Source organism: Limanda limanda, chromosome 13 (assembly GCF_963576545.1).
Source record: "Limanda limanda chromosome 13, fLimLim1.1, whole genome shotgun sequence".
NCBI lineage: Eukaryota > Metazoa > Chordata > Actinopteri > Pleuronectiformes > Pleuronectidae > Limanda > Limanda limanda.
The window spans coordinates 9,053,345-9,071,129 of record NC_083648.1 but is presented as its reverse complement, the minus strand read 5'-3'; the positions used below and the strand labels follow the sequence as shown (position 1 = coordinate 9,071,129).

General features: G+C 42.0%; 1 protein-coding gene across 1 annotated transcript in view; it reads right to left on the bottom strand.

Moving 5' to 3' along the window:
* Window positions 1-17,785, bottom strand: part of pde1cb (phosphodiesterase 1C, calmodulin-dependent b) — a 75,929-nt gene that overhangs the window by 2,178 nt on the left and 55,966 nt on the right. Inside the window, exons 5-16 of the mRNA XM_061084334.1 lie at window positions 14,733-14,846; window positions 13,643-13,825; window positions 11,814-11,880; window positions 11,134-11,250; window positions 10,548-10,688; window positions 8,301-8,401; window positions 7,561-7,689; window positions 7,129-7,230; window positions 4,032-4,152; window positions 2,502-2,583; window positions 1,976-2,096; window positions 95-264 (exon numbers count right to left, since the gene is read on the bottom strand). Coding sequence (XP_060940317.1) covers window positions 95-264; window positions 1,976-2,096; window positions 2,502-2,583; window positions 4,032-4,152; window positions 7,129-7,230; window positions 7,561-7,689; window positions 8,301-8,401; window positions 10,548-10,688; window positions 11,134-11,250; window positions 11,814-11,880; window positions 13,643-13,825; window positions 14,733-14,846 — 1,448 coding nt within the window. The remainder of the gene's footprint in view (window positions 1-94; window positions 265-1,975; window positions 2,097-2,501; window positions 2,584-4,031; window positions 4,153-7,128; window positions 7,231-7,560; window positions 7,690-8,300; window positions 8,402-10,547; window positions 10,689-11,133; window positions 11,251-11,813; window positions 11,881-13,642; window positions 13,826-14,732; window positions 14,847-17,785) is intronic.

Here is a 17,785-nt window from a genome sequence, read left to right as displayed (position 1 = left end):
TGTATCATGCTGACACTGGTTTGCACCAGGAACCGGACTCTTTGGTGAAGCCCTTAGTTTGCACTTTAAGAACTTGTGTGTGTGTGAAGAGTACCTTTAGTGGCCTGCGTTTTCCACCTCTCTCTGTTCTGATAAACCTCTTCATTCCACAGGGCCTTGAAGTTCTTCATGTCCAGCGTCAGCAGAGAGCTCTGGCCGGACGAGCTGCTGTCGGAGCTCTTCACACTCTGCCGTTTGACCTCATCCGAGCTAAGACTGTTCAGACTGGACGGAGCAGAGCGAGGGGAAGAAGAGAGTTTAGAGTCCAGCTGGCAGCTCAGTGAGGTGGAGCTCGGAGCTAAATGCTGAGGTCAGCATGCTAACTGGCTAACAGGCGGCAATGTGCTGATGTTTAACCAGTAATGAGCATGTTCAACATTTTAGTGTAGGATGTGAGCAAGATCATGTCAATGCATGTTTCATTCGTTCTGCAGGTAATGGACAAATTCTCTTTTTGACCAGATGATGGCGCTAGATGAACACATGGCATTCAGTTTACTTGTCAAGTACTCGACTCAGCCTGTGAGAACAGTTAAATAATGTCCTTTTTTAGGGATTTATTAGATTCATTCACAAATTTGCTATAATTCTTGTTAAAATTTATTTAAACTTATATTAATGTAAATTTTTTTGTTTGGTTTAGTGTGACCCATGCTAGGGACTCTTTCTTTAATATGTTTCTGGTGAGGTCTTAATAAAAGTGCGACACTAAATTGCTGGGTTAAGAGATCAACAACAACGTTACTCCAATCCATGTTAGAGATGTTCAAGCCTCCAAAAGCCGTCACAACATTTCTCTTGAAACGACAAACATCAACTTCATGGTGTCACTCCAGGGTAATTCAGAAGATCACCAAAGCACTTACAGCAGCACGGTGTCTGAGTGCAACGAATGTCTGCACTAAACTTCATAGCGATCCATCCAATTGCTTTTGAGATATAGAGTCACGCCAAAACGCCCGGATAAAAAAAGCGTACAAGCTGACAGATTCAGAGGCAATTTGAAAGAGGAAGAAAAAAAAGAAAGACTGGAGGATAAACAGAGGCAGGAGGATCGGCGGTCACGGTTACAGATGATTGGAAACAGCTATAAACGCTGCGGAGAAAACAGTCAAAGGAAACCCATGAGCACCTAGGTGTGTTGGTAGAGACAAGGAGACTGCACGGCAACACTATCGGAGATTTCCACTTGGATAGCTGTGACTGGAGCCCCGCTGAGCGATGCTGATGACGCCTGGTGAGGAGGAGCGGGAGGCTGATATCGGCGTGCAGGTGCGACGGAAGATACAGAGCCAGACTCCCCAAATACCACTTTCATCATGCCGCTTTGCAAGAAAGTGGCATTTAAACGACACAAAAAACTTTTCAGGTGCTTGCTCCTTGCTACTCTGAGTAGTTTAAACGCTTTCTTGTTTAGAGCACTCTCGGAATGTACTTCATTTAGTAGGTGGCTGCAGCAAGAGTATTGAGCCAATTAATGAAGCCTGTGGTGCCAAAATCACTTCCCCTTGTATCTGTAGAGGCTATTGTGTATGCCAATCGGGTGCGTACGCCCACTCCTGATCAGGGATGGTGAGGCGAACTTGTCTAGCATCTCTAAAATATCAATTTCAAGGTGTGTGGCTCTGCCTGATGAAAGGTGGAGACATTTACACGCACAGGAATGGATTACTCATGGGAGACTCATCTGCTGTTTTTTAATACTTTCATTAGATATGCTGCTATTGCGGAGGAGCTTCAATCACGTCATCGAGCGTGTGGTTTCTCAGAAGGTTTGAGAGGTGAAGGGTAGAAAAAAACAGTACATTTTTCCATCCTTGATTAACGGGACGGGTTTATTAAAAGGATTTAACTCACTTCCATTGACTCATCCTGCTACCGAGCAGCACATTGTTACTGTTTTCATGCAGCAGGAGGAGGACGTGCTGCGGCTCACCTTGATCGGCGGAAGACGGCGAGCCCGGCGTGGGCGGCCTCGTCGATGAGCGGAGTGACGATGCGTTCCATCATGTCCGTCAGCACGGTGAAGGTGGGCACCACGATGAAGTCGATGAACCCTGGTGACAAAGATATTGACAGATTCGGAGCACAGCGTCAATTTATGCATTGCTATATTCCTTACTACCTCGGCCAAGGAGAAATTCTGTGGAGGAAAGGGTGGGGATATAAAAAAGAACATGCAAAACTTTGGGGCAACATTTTCATTGATTTCTCAGAGAATAATTAATGGATCTTGGAAGTCAGGCGTGTTAAGCAGACTGATATTATGAGTGTCAAATCTGGTGCAGACCCAAACAAAAAATATGTCAATATGTGTTTTTCACTCTGTAAAATACCACTTTCCAACACACGTCTCCACCAATCGGTCTCCGCGCTGTGGCCATCGATGAGTGGTGCAAACATCCTCTACATCTGCAACCATCATGCACAGGTCTTGTGTATCTGTGGGAGGGGCCACTCACCGATCTGGGACTGGGCCACCATTGTTGACTTTCGGTCGCAGAGCGGTGAGAACGGAAGCCCGAGGTCGGATTCTTTGTCCCCCTGGAAATAAAACGTCCAAATCATTCTGTGTTTGAAAAATATTACCCTGCCCTCCAGCCACACAAACACACACACACACACAGTCCATGCACTCAATCATAAACACACACTTACACTGTCGGGTCACACAACACCACCATACAGTCGCCATATGCTCACACTTTTTTATCAAAAGGCTTCAGGATTTGCCCGCCTCCCGCCTCAAGTGCTTTTGGGCCACAAATGTGTTTCATTTTCTCTTCTGATTTGTCACAAACAGATGAGATGTGGAGTCGAGAGCGAAGGCAATGTTCTTCACAGACGCTATTTATCAGCCATCCACATCCCCAGAGACAAAGGCCTTGTGAGAGCAGCCACAATAACAATCAGACTGATAATGAGAACAATATGGATTAATAATGGACGATATTGAGGCAATGTGGCACCAGATTAACATCTGTCCTTCCTGCCTGACAGTTGCCATTACACAGTATTATTTAGGGTCAAATGCATTGTTAAGTTAATGTTGATGTTCTACATTTTAATCCTCAATGGCATCATTTGTGATGAGAGCAGAGTGTCTGTAATTAGACTTGATTAGACATGGCTGCATGTCTTACTGATAGAAACCCCTTTAAACTGCTCTGGGGGGTAGATTCGTACCAAACTGAGAGCAATCTTTAATCACTAACAGCAACATCATTTCATTCTAGGTGTAACTTCATAGCTGAATGAAAGAAACCAGACGATCCTACGAACATTTCAGAAGTGTTCAGAAGAAAAAGGCTTGTGAATGGACCTTGAGATGAGGTTTGTCTGCATCATGAATGATGTCTGTTTTCTTTTCAGCCGTTTCACTCGACTGTCGCGCTCGAGGGCTCCGACGCTCAATGGCCTGGTCTATTTGGACACTTATATAGACTGGTGCCATCTTTCATTATTCAGTTTCACATGTTCTCTCTTTTCACAAAAAAGTCTCCTGTTTGTCTGGGAATCTGTTTCACCAGTTTTCAAGCAAATTAAACCATCAATTCCAAAAAGCTGGATTACTGAGGCAGAACAGAAAATGCAACCATAACATGCATATTTTTAAGACTTTATTTTCTTTGCAATGTTTATTATGATGAAACATCCAGCGTAGTAATTATAGAAAAGGCAACTTAAAGCTCCAGAATTTGCATCATAACAATTTGAAGTTTTCTCCAGAATCAAAGAAACTCAAAGGAAGTTATCTGCAAGGATAATTTCATATATGTTGCAAACAGGAACTGCTGAAATACTAGTGTCAGTTTATTTAAAACAGAGCTCAAAGCATGGGCAGTATAAAGTATTACATATAATACTGCATGTTACAGCTGTGTGTATGTGTCATGTCAAAAGCATGTTCTCTCTACATGCATCAGTAGCTCTAACACACTGGATCAGCCGTCCGTGCACTTCTCTGTGACCTGGCCCGTCCATCCACTCACCTGTCTGAAGAACTCCTCCAGGAGGGAGGTGGTCCAGCGATGGTGGAGGTCCCATCTTTTGGCCGGGTGGCTGATGTCTGCGGTGTGCAGCAGCAGGGAAAGGGCTTTGGGCTTGTCAATGCTAAAAACACAGAGTAGATACACACCATTTAAAACTCAAGTCCACCAGAGATTGTTGTAAATTTGCTGCAGTTTTTGCTTGGTTCTGTCCACTGAAGTTTTATTGGCATACAGTCTATTTTCGATAAAATAAGCTGTCTGACTTAATGTTAACATCATCTACATTAAGACTGGAGCAGCTGTTTTATTCAAAAGTTCATCAAAATAAGATGATTTGTGTCTAATGGCAGATGATTGAGTTGAAAGCGCATCCGTCTGGAAGGAACAATCTCTCGATGTCTGAGGAGTCGATGTTCCGGTAAAAACTCCTTCAGAAAACAGACATTTCAGACAAATCAGGGACACGGTCACTGAAAGAAATACCAATAGGAAAAAGATAAAAGAAAACTCTCAAGGTAGCAAGTGTCCCTGATGACAGTTCTGTCTGTCATAGAGAAACAGAATGGGAAAAATGTGGCCCAGCTGTAAATGTCTCTGCAGCAATCTCTCCACGAAAAATTGACTTTCTGTGCAAGAGCAGCGTCATAATAAAGTCAGAGAGGAGGGAAACTTTTCTGTTAATACAAACACTTTCTTCTTCGGCGCATTCAGATATAAATTAAACGAGTTGTTTTAGAAGGCCAGGGATAATACACACATAGAAATGTTGCGAGGGCACAGATTCCCTGCGGAGACACTCAAATCATAAAACTGATGACGCACGCAGAGTAGAGACAGTGTGCAGCGGCCGATCGAGGATGTTTCTATATCTGGACCGCTTACAATTTACAATGTACAATTGACACAGAGGGGACAAGTGTGTTCAACTTCCATGCACAGTTACTGATGCAGTCATTTACACATTTAAGTAATTTCCTTGTTTATGGTTTGCTCCGTAGCTTTGACCAAAGCCACACAACATTGAATATTAAATATTGAAATAAAAAATTCTTAACAATTTGTCCTATTCGTTGCTAGCATTAATAGGAAGTAACTTGTTTGTTTAAAAAATAAGAAAATAAAAAAATACTGATCGCACAGGGGCACTTCAGGGACCAATCAGTTTCCAGCTGGGGCCAGTGCCCCCCCTGACCTTGCCACTGGAACCGCCCCCTGACAGCATAGATATCAATTATCAGCATGCGTATGAAAACATGAACCCAAATAGCAACAACCTACATGTCCATCCAAACAGAGAGGGGGGCTCTTTTTCCATCCCACTGCCTTCATTAGACTAATCGGTTTTCTCCTCTGAAACAGTGTGAAAATGCATCATCTCACCTCATCACACATCTGCTGGTGTCTCAGAGACGACCTGATAACCATATCGAAATATATCGTGTGCAATGGCCTGACGCATGACCGGACAAACACAGAGCGATATGGAAAACAGGCGCACGGATGAGAACACACAGCACAAGGTTAAACAGAGGTGAGAGGCTCCGATTTCCTACAATTCCATTTGTGGCAGATTGGATCTTAAAGTGCACAGTAAGCAGGCCGGCAGCACACTGGTTTAAATTACTTGACATTAGAGTCTGTTCAGCATTAGAGCTTCCGGCAGAGAGCAATCTCTCAATAGTGTGTGCACGAGCGTGTGTGTGTGTGTGTGTGGGGAGGAGGGGTGTGTGTGTGTGTGTGTTTTCCTGTGTAGCTTTCCAGCAGTGGACCTCCAGGTCATTACAAACTCACCATCAGTCACCTCCTGCAGTCGGCAGGTGGTGCAGAGCTGCAGTGCACATACTGATTGTACTTTCTGTATAAACACGTTTAACTTGTTCGCTTTTTTTCTCAACATAACCTCGTACTTCTCTCGTTCTTCTCTCTCAATCTGAAACTGCAAACTGATGCCTCACAGTCACAAACAAACCCTCAGCACCACCAGGAGCTTCTCTATAATGCAGGAGGAGGCTTTATTTCAGTATTTCGCTTTTGGTGGTTGGACTTTAAAAATTCACTGAGCCTCATAAGGATCAAACTCACACCCTCAAACCTTCCAGTCCTCCACCACCACGAGACGTGAGGTCAGACAACTGACTCTTACTTCCTATGGAGTCTTTGACTGTTTACTTCAGGTGCTGGAACTTGAAAATTCAATATACCGAACTGATACAGGACACAGAACTCCAGCAGAAGTTCTCTTACAGACTCTCCAGCTGGGTTTCTTAGGGACTTTTGACTTTCCTTCGAATACAGGATTTCAAAATTTAATGCACCTAACAGGGATCAAGCCCACAACCCTAAAGCTCCCAAACAGTCCTCCAGCTCACTGAGCCGTATCACCAGCCACTCCTTTCAATATAGTATTTCAAAGTACAACATGACGCCTGAGGACAACTTCAAACTTCTCAACGGTCCTGTTACCTCGCGTTTCCACTCAGGGAAAAATAAATCTTATAAGAGGCAAAACATAATCATTACTCATTTTTCACTTTCTTTAACATGGAGCGATAACGTGCCTGCCAACAATTTTATGGATTTCTCAGAGACGTATTCGAGGGTGATGAATTTAAAGAAATCAAGTAGGTTAAGGTGACTCATATTTACGAGTGTGTGCAATTTAGTCCAGATCCAAATTAAAATCTGGATCTAGTGAATTTAAATGTGTTTTCATTTGGAGGCTGCTGGTTCTTGGCAGACGTTTGCACTCCGAGTTCCATTCCAGCGTTCAATCACTCCTCTACTTGGAAAAATGCTTTAACAAATAACTAAAGGCTTTTTTGGTGTCTGGCAACCCTTTCTCATTTTTGATTTCTTCTAATATTGCCTGTGCTTGACCAGATTTCCGATTTTTTCTCAGTGAAAACATAATGATCTGCCAAGAGGGAACATGAATATTTATGGTGTTTCTCCAGCGCACTCTTCAGGGCAGGGTTAATTGGGTTGTAAACAGTGGGCGGTTGGTAAACAGCAGCTGATTGCTGGGTTAATGGAGATTTAAAGTGCTGGGGTGATGGGCAGCGAGTGGAAACAGCAGCGGGGGGAGAAGACAACTGACCCCTCAGGTTGTTGTAGGAAGTTCTTCATGGCCTTCACCTGCTGGAAATGACAGGACATATCTGTGGCCAGCACCATCTCCACCACCAGAGCCCGCAGCTCTCTGGATGGAAACAGAGGAGAGAAAAACAAAGAGGTGGAAAAACATGAGCCCTGTGCTGTAAGATGAACCTTCAAACCCACAGATGATGGAAGCCAACTCATTTTGGGAGTCGCAAGAGTGAATGACAAGTCCCTTCTTACACCAGAATATGTCTCCTTTAATTTAATATCACACATAACACTAAGTTTACAAATGTCCAGATTTTGACTCCAAAGGTTCTTATTCTTGAAACACGTGAGTTGATTTATACATTGTTTTGTGTGATTTCTCTTTATAGCCCTTTTACTGTCTCTCAGCTCTTTCATCGGCTCAAGTGCGTGTCTCTCTGACCTCCAGTCGTCCTTGGACAGGTTGTAGAGGATGTTCATCTCGTCATCATCCTGCAGGAGGCGGTACGCTGCGCTGACGTGGTGACTCTCCAACACTGCACGGTCGTTATAGAGGATCGCTGTGTCCGACCTGTCAATCAAAAGATGAAAGCAAACCGTTCATATTGGGAGGACAGCCTTAAACCATCACAGGCAAGAACAGACCACTGGATATTAATACTTCTTATTTTTTGTCAGTCAAATGCTTTACTTTATTATAAATATGTTTCTCATTGTCTTTTGTTCATTGGGTCATTTTATTTATTTAAATTTGCAGGTAGCAGGGTTAAGTTCCAACAAAATGCAAAATGTGAGAATACTGTTTTAATATTCAATTATAAGGAGGAAAACAAATAAAAAGAAGCAAAAAACACTACGTTTTATTCATAGGATTAAGGAAATACAAATTAATAGGTTATAAACTTCCTTAATAAGAAAATATAATAAAATGTATGACCCATTGAGTTATCTTTCTTTATCTTTTCAAGTTCTTATCAAGGACAAGGTCAAGTTTGAGTCGCAGAGAAGAGTTTTTCTTCCTTTTCTGCCGGAGGTTTTGAGTTCATATGGACTCTGGTCCTGTCCCGGCCTCATTACTGCACGGCAGGCGATCTCAGTGTGAATATAAAGGCCCCATGCTGTAAATGAAAACATTGATCGGCTGAGTCAGTGCCATGCATTTTTGATTTTATGATCCATTACCTTGTCTGAATGTGGAAGTTGTTTGTGGTCCCCGTGTGCTCGTAGTCGTGCACTGCCGCCGCAAAGATCATGGCAAAGATCTCCAGCTCAGTCAACCAATGCTGCAGGCAGAGATAGAGAAGAGGAGGAAGGGGGGGGGGCAATGGCAAGGTGAAGATAAGGGGAAGGATATAAAGAGGAGCATGGAGAAGAGAGAAGGGTGTTGAGGAGGGGGAGGCAATGAGATGGAAAAGACAGAGACACGGACGGGAAAGAGGGAACGGAAAGTAATGGAGACAAGAGAAAAGAATGGCCAGAAATTACAGGAGAGAAATGAGAAGCCAGTGAATGGAAAAAAAGGGGGGGAACGCAGGAAATGGTTCATCATGCCATGAAGATGTGGGGGTGAAAAGTGATATAGGATGAGGAGGGAAAGTATTTGGCATGAGATACATATTAAAGTCGGGGATGAGAGGAAACAAATGGGGAGGAGGAGACGGAGGAAAGGTCAGAAAATCAGAAAGGAAACTTTAGATAAGACGAGCTCGACTGAGAGTCACATTTGAAACTGTCGCTTCAACACTCGTCCGTCTTCTCCCTCTCACGTCTCTGTTCGCTTTGTCACTGTTACCAAAAATAAATGAAAGTCAGGCGCACTATAAGTTAGTGCTGTCACAAGTAAGATAACAAATCCCTTCATAGTGTCCTATTTCAGGTTAAACCTTTTTGGGTGCTAGCAGATTTTAATGTGAAAGTCGTCACAGACTGTTGAAGATATAGCTTTATATTTTTAGAAAATGTTCTTGCAGCAAGTTTGATGAAAAATACATATAGGGCAACAACTATTTATGCATCTAATATTTTTCATGATTTTTCAGGGATTTGTTGGACTACAAAATGTAAGACGATAGTTATTTCTTCTCAAAACCCATGCAGATTTTTCCTAACCAATGGCTAAAAACCAGTTTGCATCAGTTCGACAGAGAATATTGGAACCAGGTTTTGCCTTTTGGCTAATATTCTGCTGATAGATTAAACTTAATTTGCATAGCTCTTTTTAATCAAGTGCCTCAAAAACCAAATAGAGCCAAAAGATTAAAACAATTTAAATGTGAGTTCAGTGCAGTAAACGACAGATGCTCTTTAATTCTTAAATTGTAAGAAAATAAGCAGTGAAACTTCCTGTTACTTCGTACGTCAACATGCTCAGAAATATAGAAATGAATGCTACATGTTGAACCTGTGATGTCAGCAGCATCCTCACACCTGTGAGTGGGCATTTTCCTCGGAGATGTTCCTGTTCTGAGTGCACTCACGTCCACAGAGTGGGGATTTAGCACAGTCGATACTGGTGACTAATCAACAGTGGGGGAAGGCAGACTCATTAAGAACGGGGGTGATGGGCGCAAGATGCCTGATCCATCCCCCAGTATGTTCCCTCACGGGCCTTCTTTATGAATGACCTGTTGATCGTTGATTTAATGGAGTCTGGAGGAGCTGCAAAATGATAGATCTTAGTCTGCAGCTCTCCCGGGAGTCTGTGGTCGTGGCAGTAATGTGGTTTCCTTCAGGAGGCTCTGGCCAAAGCAACACACCATGTCGACAGCTGTCGCAGCCACCTTATTAAGGTGATGAAATAAAAACACTGGGAACGGGGGCGGCCGGCTGCACGGCTGGCTGGGGAGTTTGAGCTCAGCAGGTTTTTTTATGTTTGTTTTTTGGAATAAATGCAGCATCATAACTTCCCTGAAGCCACTTCGGAGCAAAGCTGTGAAATATAGGTCAGCAGATTAAAGGAGAACAAACGCAAGATGAAATACAAAGGGTCGGAGTGAAGCAATGTCGCAGCAACAGAAAATATTTGATTTCAAATGTCGAGAGAGTGACTATTAACATGTGTGACATTTTGACAGATGTGGGTTGATGTTCAAAAATCTGCTCTGAGCAAAACTGGGATTGAATTATGACATTTTTTTCTTTGGTGTCTTGAGTTTTTGATTTTTAGGATAGAATATTTTGTTCATATCCAAAGCAAAAATTAAGTCATGTAGAGAAGCTGCAGGTCGAGTAACGCTGCAGTCAAGCTCGCATCCATCAGCTGACAGAGATGTTCTGCAGTAGCACGTGGATCAGATCCCCCTGATTCCACAGACTAAGCTTCAACTCAGTGAGCCTATTTTCTCGGAACTAAAACAGCCTGTTCCTCTTGTTTCTTTAGAGTGGATGCTGATAACAATGAGTCGTCTAATGGGCTCCTGCAGCACTCACCACCATGCCAGTCTTGAGTAGCAAGTAATGTACAGTCTGCGTGACGTCAGCGGCGTGCATCAGGTTGTGGTAGGGGTTTTTATGTTTGCTGTATCCCACTTCCAGGGCCTCCACGAATGACACCACTGCAGAGATCGGGATCTGATGATGGAACAAATGAACAGGAAATTAGCTCTACAAGCAGATTTGAACATGACCACATGTCATTTCACTTCCTAGGATTCTGAATTTGATGTCATTAAATCATGGATCGTTATTTAAGCTGCTCCAGGTCACAATCTCTAGCAGCTCAGGTCTGCATCATTGCCCGTGTCGTTTTGCCTCAGATGCTGGCCCTTCAAGTGTTGTGGTAAATGAGCTTCACCAGTATGAGATTAAATATGATCAACCTCCCCTTGGGTTGTCATTGTCAATGCATCGTCCAACTCTTGAGAGAGAAGGAGAGGTGAGTTATCTGACTTCCATTAAATCAGACCTGGTGCAGGGTCATCGTCCTTACTACATATTTTCTAGTTTCTCCTTATTTTAATGACATGAACACAAGTACCCCAGTGACCGTGGCGCTTTATTATCCTCGTGACTTTACCTTGAAGCGGCTAATGAGGTCGTATCTCGTGAGTAACTCGTAGAATATGAATTTAAGTGCGTGATCCCCGCTGGCCTCATTTAGAGCGAAAACGTCAAACGACCACTTGTCAACATTCTGTGCAGGGGAGAGAAAAAAATATACAATGTCATGTTTCTCCTTAGACAATATAACTGGTAAAACAATGAAGTTACGAAAAAAAATCTATATATGTTGTTGTGCTTTCCATTAAAATTGCATAACAACAAAAACAGACATGCTACGTGAACCTTGTTTTTCATCTGATACTCTTTGACACGTACTTTCATCTAAACTATTCAGTTAAACTCACAGTTACTCAGTTATTACTGTAAATAAAAATATTCAAATATACAGTTTTCAGTACATATCTTAAGCCCTGAGTTTTGTCTACAGGTATTTATTTCAGGTTGATAAAAGTCCCAACAACCTTCACTGATAAGGAAGGTCACCCTGTACTAACTGAAGGAGACTCAGATGAACATATCAATATGTAATAGACCCACAACAACAAGTGAAGAGAGCAATGCCACAAGGGCCTTATGGAAATTATGCCCCATCACGGATCAGTTATTGTATGGGTGTGTGTGTGTCTTTGTGAGCTTAAAGTAGTTTTTCCTATCTGCTTGCTTCTGCTCAAGAGTGTGTGCACATGTTAATACCTTAAGCACAGATATGACAGAAGGGGGGTAGCTGAGTCCCACCATATTGGAGGTACGTCGGTACATCCTGTTCGGATGAGATAAAAACATCAAATGAAACGCACCGCTGAGTGTAAACACCAGAGGTTACAACTCCGGTCCCAAAGCACAGCCTGGAAGCTTCCCCACCAAGACTCACTATAACCTTCAAACCAACACAACACACAGTGTGACTCTGTTTTTTAAAAGACGGGTACATTAGGAAAAGTCTGTATTTTTGTCACATGCTAAATGTTTAAAGCTTTATTAAAAACAAGGGATTGAAATGTAGATTAATTTAATCACAAATGCAAAAACAGGCTGAGTAATTCCCCAAGAGACTTAGTGAAGCATTTAGAATTATCTGGAAGGTCATGTGCATTGCTAAACATCGCAATACGTTTTTTTGATGAATGCTATCATTTAGAAATTAAAAGTCTTGGAATAGTTTCCAAAAATGCATCTAACTATCTACTGGCCATCTTTTCATTTTCATTTCCAGTTAATCTTCATTTTAAATTCAGAAAACATTCAGAGCGACCCTAGTGGCAGAGAGTGGTACTGCCCCAGGGTCCAGGCTGAGTAGGGGCGCATCCCTTCATTGATAGCGGAGTGGATAATCAATAGGTTGACACCAGGATGAGCAAAGGATAAACTGTTGAGTTAACAGCCATAATTTCTTTTTAGAATATCAACACACTATAGATATAAAGTTAATACTAAGAACGTTTTGTTATTTTGATTTTTATTGTACATGTATTGTATCTCAGGCTGTGTCTGTGGTGTTGTAGACGGTAGGCTATGTATTAGAATCTGCCATATAGTCATTATCATTTCTATGTCTCAACTCAAACTCCTATGAATGTTGTGGTGCTGTAAACTGATATTTTATGTTTATTTGACTGTCGCTGTCTATCTGCTGTGGTGCTGAACTGTCAAAAGTCAATCTCTGTCCTTGGTGCTGAAACAACCCCTTTTCATTTTCAGAACAATTTTGTCTAACAAAGTGGTTTTATGGTATGCTTGCCTATATTTAGGCATTATATACCATTGTAAATATTAAAAGGACTTCATCAGAGGGGACCTGTGAGGAGGCTCTGCCCTCTCGGTGCTATAGGAGTCTTGCTTTGCCCCTGATTACAGCAACAAATGCATGTTAGTGTGTGATAAAGCACAGCCTCGGAGAGGGAGCTGATGTAACTCTGTAAATGATTGTGCTTAGCCAGGCTTGCCGAGGCCGTAATGATATATGGTCGACTCAGGTGATTGAGTCATGCAGATATATTTGCAGCAGACTGAACTTTTAAAAGGGCCGTAGCCTTGTTTTTTAAAAGAAACGTGGGTGTTGGAATTTTGAAATATTTCTTAATATGTATGCAAAACCAATCAACAATAACCTTGAATTTTTACCTAGCAAAATTGGTTAAAGTTAATAATATATATATATATACGGTTTATAATGCAGATATAATGTGTGATGGATGATCTAAATCAAGCACTTTTCAAGCCCCAATGTATTTTACAATTTTCATATAAAGCTGAAATTCATCAAAAGCAAGAAATGTCAGTAATGTAAAATGTACGTGCAGCAAAAGCCTCAAAACCCACAAGGGCAGGGTGAATGTCCATTTCTTATGCAACACCAAACTAAAGCTGTTGATAGAATTGCTTTAAGTTGCTCCTGGCTACTCTGGTTTGTTTTGATCAATGATAGATCCGCAACCTCAGAGAAGGAAATATAAAGAGGTGATAATCTGTTTGACTTCTAACTGCATGCCAGTGAGGTCTGTGCTCTTGTGCATCACACACACCTCTCAACAAATATTCCAGCCTGGACGGCGTGGACGATGCTGCGGAAGCGCGGCTTTTCTTCATTGCGTCGCAGCATCAGGCCCATCTGGCGAGTGAAGGTGGAGGCCAGCCAGTCCCGCACTTCTGAGGGCACCGACTCCGACTGGATGTCGCTGAGCTCATCCTCTGTGTCCACCAAGCGTCTGGACACAAGGGACAAGCGAGAGAGTGGAAAAAGGACAGAAACAAATGGAAAAAGAAATAAAGGAAAGGAAAAAAGACCACAGGCTTACTAACATATTTATAGTTTACACCAGGTTTACTTTCAGAGGGGATCAAACTTAAAACCCAGAGCTGTCCGCCAAATAATAACACCTCTTATGTAACATCAAAACATCCCAGGCCTCTTGAAACAGCATGATTCAAATCCAACTACGTGATATAATTCTCCACAGCCACCCTGTTGTGTTGACATGTACGAGGGATAAAGAGCAAAGCCTGTTGGTCTCCACCCACTGAACTGAATACATGTTCTTATGGCAAAGAGAAAAGCATTCACATCACACTGATAATCATGGCGCTACATGGATTCTGCCCCGGAGAGTTCATCATCCTGCGTCCTGGAGTGGTCATGCCACCGCTGGCCCTAATCTGGCGAGATCTCGATGACGAGAGGCTTACATAATTCCATAAGCCTATTCATACGCTGGACCTGAATCCATGTATTGACATTGAATCATCAGCTACAAGATCAAAAACCCTGTTACACAGTATATATGGGTGACAAGTTAAAGGTAAAACTGAATGGTTTGATGAGTACCTACGTGTTAGACAGCGTTTTCCACCAAACATCAAATGAGGGAGGATATATATATTTATACTCAGTCACAATATGAATGATCAGTGTAAGTAAGTGTAGCCGCAGTGTGTAGAAGAGCTCACATTAAATGGTTGAAATGAAACAAAGAATTACGACACAGGTCAATTGCCACACTAATGACAGTCCTCCATTATCCAGAGTCTGGCCTTCATCAGTGCTGTTCTGTTGTTCTCGGTGAATAGACCTGGTTAATACACTGCAGAGAGCTTTTGTCTTGTTTGTGTTCTTACCTTGTCTCCTCGACGTAAACGGATTCCAGCACCGCCGCCGCATACTCCAGGTTTTTCTTGAGGTCAGCGAGGGAAGCCTCTCCTCTCTCCAACTGCTTCACCAGACATCTCAATCTAAAACAGGGATTCAACGGTCAGTTGATGAATGCAATTACTGCCCTGCCATCTCGACATGATGAAATTATTGCCACTGATATTCAATTAATCTGGTCTGGGTTTCTGCTGCATGAGGTGAGATTGAAAAAAACAACTAAAACTTGTCCTTTCAGGCTTAATTACAAAGTGAGACCACAACACACAAACAGGCAATTACAATAAGAGATAAATCAAGATGTGAAAGTAAGGAAGTGAGGAGCAGAAAACTAAAATGTTCACTATATTCAAAAAATGTGTTTGCTGGGATATTTTTTTAATTCTTGTTATTGCTGGTTAGACGTGATGTTTACTTGTCCAATGTCCAATTTACCAGTTCTTTGTCTGCAGAGTGGCATCTACCCTCTATTGTCTACAGCTGTGTTGCGTGGATTAGGTGTTAGATGTATGATATAACCATTTAACTAACATTTTACTGCATCTTTTAACATATTATGTAGCTCAATATTGTATTTCATACTTCATTCATGGTGCGTTGCTGCTCTGCATGTCTGCACATGTGTTGTAAACTGTATTGCTTGTTGCTTTGTGTTACATGCATGGTTACACGAGCTGAATAGTGGATTCTGGTGAGTCTATGTTGTCTCCTTTTTCTTTGTTTCCTTTTCCATTTGTTTCTGGCATCTTGTTGTCATCATTGGATTCAAAACATCTCAGTTGAACATTTGCCAGACTAATAAATGTTGTCCTTGTAAATAAATTAGATTAAATATTTTGTATTACTGCCTCGTTGCTTTAAAATCAGCTACATACATATATGTTTTCCTTCTAGTTAATTTAAGCTCAAATAGGAGTGTTTGGTTGATTGATTTCAGACTCTCCTGTATCGGCCGTCCCTATAGGAAACAGTCTGTCAACCACAGAATTCCACCTCCTGAGCTCTGGTGTCCTGCTCCAGCACTAATTGGACACTTATAGGAATGAAGCCATCACTGATGTCATTAGTTGCACTGATGTCAAAGATTTTAAAATCTGCCACCTTCAATTTCTGCAGACACTTCACTCATTTGCATGTCTATTCTATTAAAATTGTAACATACATTTGATATTACAGTTCCAGATTCTCCTACTATGTGAACTTTGACATTTATAGCCTGCGTGCGGGTCAGCGTCACTGGGTCTGTCCTCGACTGGTTCAGATTCAATGTATGTAAATTGTGAGCAGCTCCAACAGATATTTCTAAAGACAGTTAAGGGCTTTATAAAGTTTTCATCACTTTCAAGGTGGCATTTACAAGTAGCTGCTAGTCTTGTGAAGGAAACTTGAAACATTTGCTTTAACAGATATTAATATATGTTTGCCGTGAACATTTTTGCATTCATTGTGGTGCACATTTATTCAGTCATACTCAATAAATTGAACATTTGAGTGATTTAGCATTAAATAAATAAAGCACCATCTTCCCTGTGTTATATTTGCTCAATGTTAATATGCCTGTGGGTATAGATTCATGCCTTCAGTAATTTCTCTTTCTTCACATTCACCAAAGCCATATAGCAAATGACTGACCGAAATAGCACAAAAGAGAAAAAGCAAGTTATCATCAATTTGTGCACAGTGCCACCCCCGAGCAGAATACCACCTGCTGCTGAGCTGGAGGTCATGCGCTCCCTTTCACAGTCAATGCCCACAGAGGCTGTGCTGGATGCTGAATTATTAAGCAGAGAGGTGGGAGAGTAGAAGGTTTCAGGTGCTCTCATTGATTACATTCCCTGACAGAAGCATCAATTCTACCAAGTGGAGGATCCAAAACGTTTCTATGCAACGGGTTGAGGAAAAAAGGTCTTGATACGAACATGAATGCATTTATTTTAATGGCCAAAGTTGTGACTGGGGCTTTAACGTGCCATGTGGACAGCACTGAAACATTCACCCTATGTTAGCAGATAAAACGTGTACAAGACCAGACTTATATATCAATTTGAACGGTAAAGGAGGTCCTCAAAAATATGGGACAGAAGTGTAACTTGTGTCTATTTGGCTGCAAGGCTTCACTGCGAACCTCTGACACACTGTCTGCTTTGCAATAATATCAGGCGGGAAATGCTGAAAGTAATTTCTTCCAGACTGCTTCTATAAAAGAGCCACACAGTCATAATTTCCATATTGATGCAGAAAAGTCTAGTGAGAGGTTTAAGTACAGAGAGTCTGGATCCAAGCCCGCAGCCCTGAGGTGTCACCACAGTGGACAAAATCACTTACTGGTATTTGAATAATCAAAACATCTCAGGGAGGAAACATTTCGACAACTCATCCTCTGCTAGAATGTCTGATTTTCATGGTAATCCATGGTTGTAAAATATTTCAAGAAAAGTAGAAAAATGTCAACTTCATGGTGTCACTACAAGAAGATTCAGGGGATCCTGAGAGTCAGTGGGGTTCATCCTCTGGGAACCATGAATATTGGCAGGAATTATGTTTAGGGTTAGGGAGGCTGGACGCTGGCTGTAAAGGAGGTCATACACCCTGTCTTCACCATGTTGGTGGGTGGGGCATGGACCAAACTTACTTACTTAATGAATTTATTTCAAAGATGGCGTCTGTCATTTGAGGTAGTTCTGATCCCAATGTTTCCTTGTGTATGACAGCAGCTGCTTCACATGCCGATGTCTCTCTTGAGCTGCTATCTTAAGAATCACAAGGAAGTGAATGGACGACCTGGAAGCTGCGAGTCTAGAATCACTGCACATGTGATTCCGTTGGCGCTAATAATGGTTATTAAGAGCAGCTGTGTGCCAGTGAGCTTCCCTGCTAATATTTGAGAAAGGAAAGACACTCCTTGAACAAAGCCACTCGTCTATAATCCAACAAACAATGTCGATTTTTTTGTTGTTGGTCATTTGCTTTGACTTTACATCTTGTTGCACAGTAGTGCTGGTGTGCCGAGCTTATTTTTAAA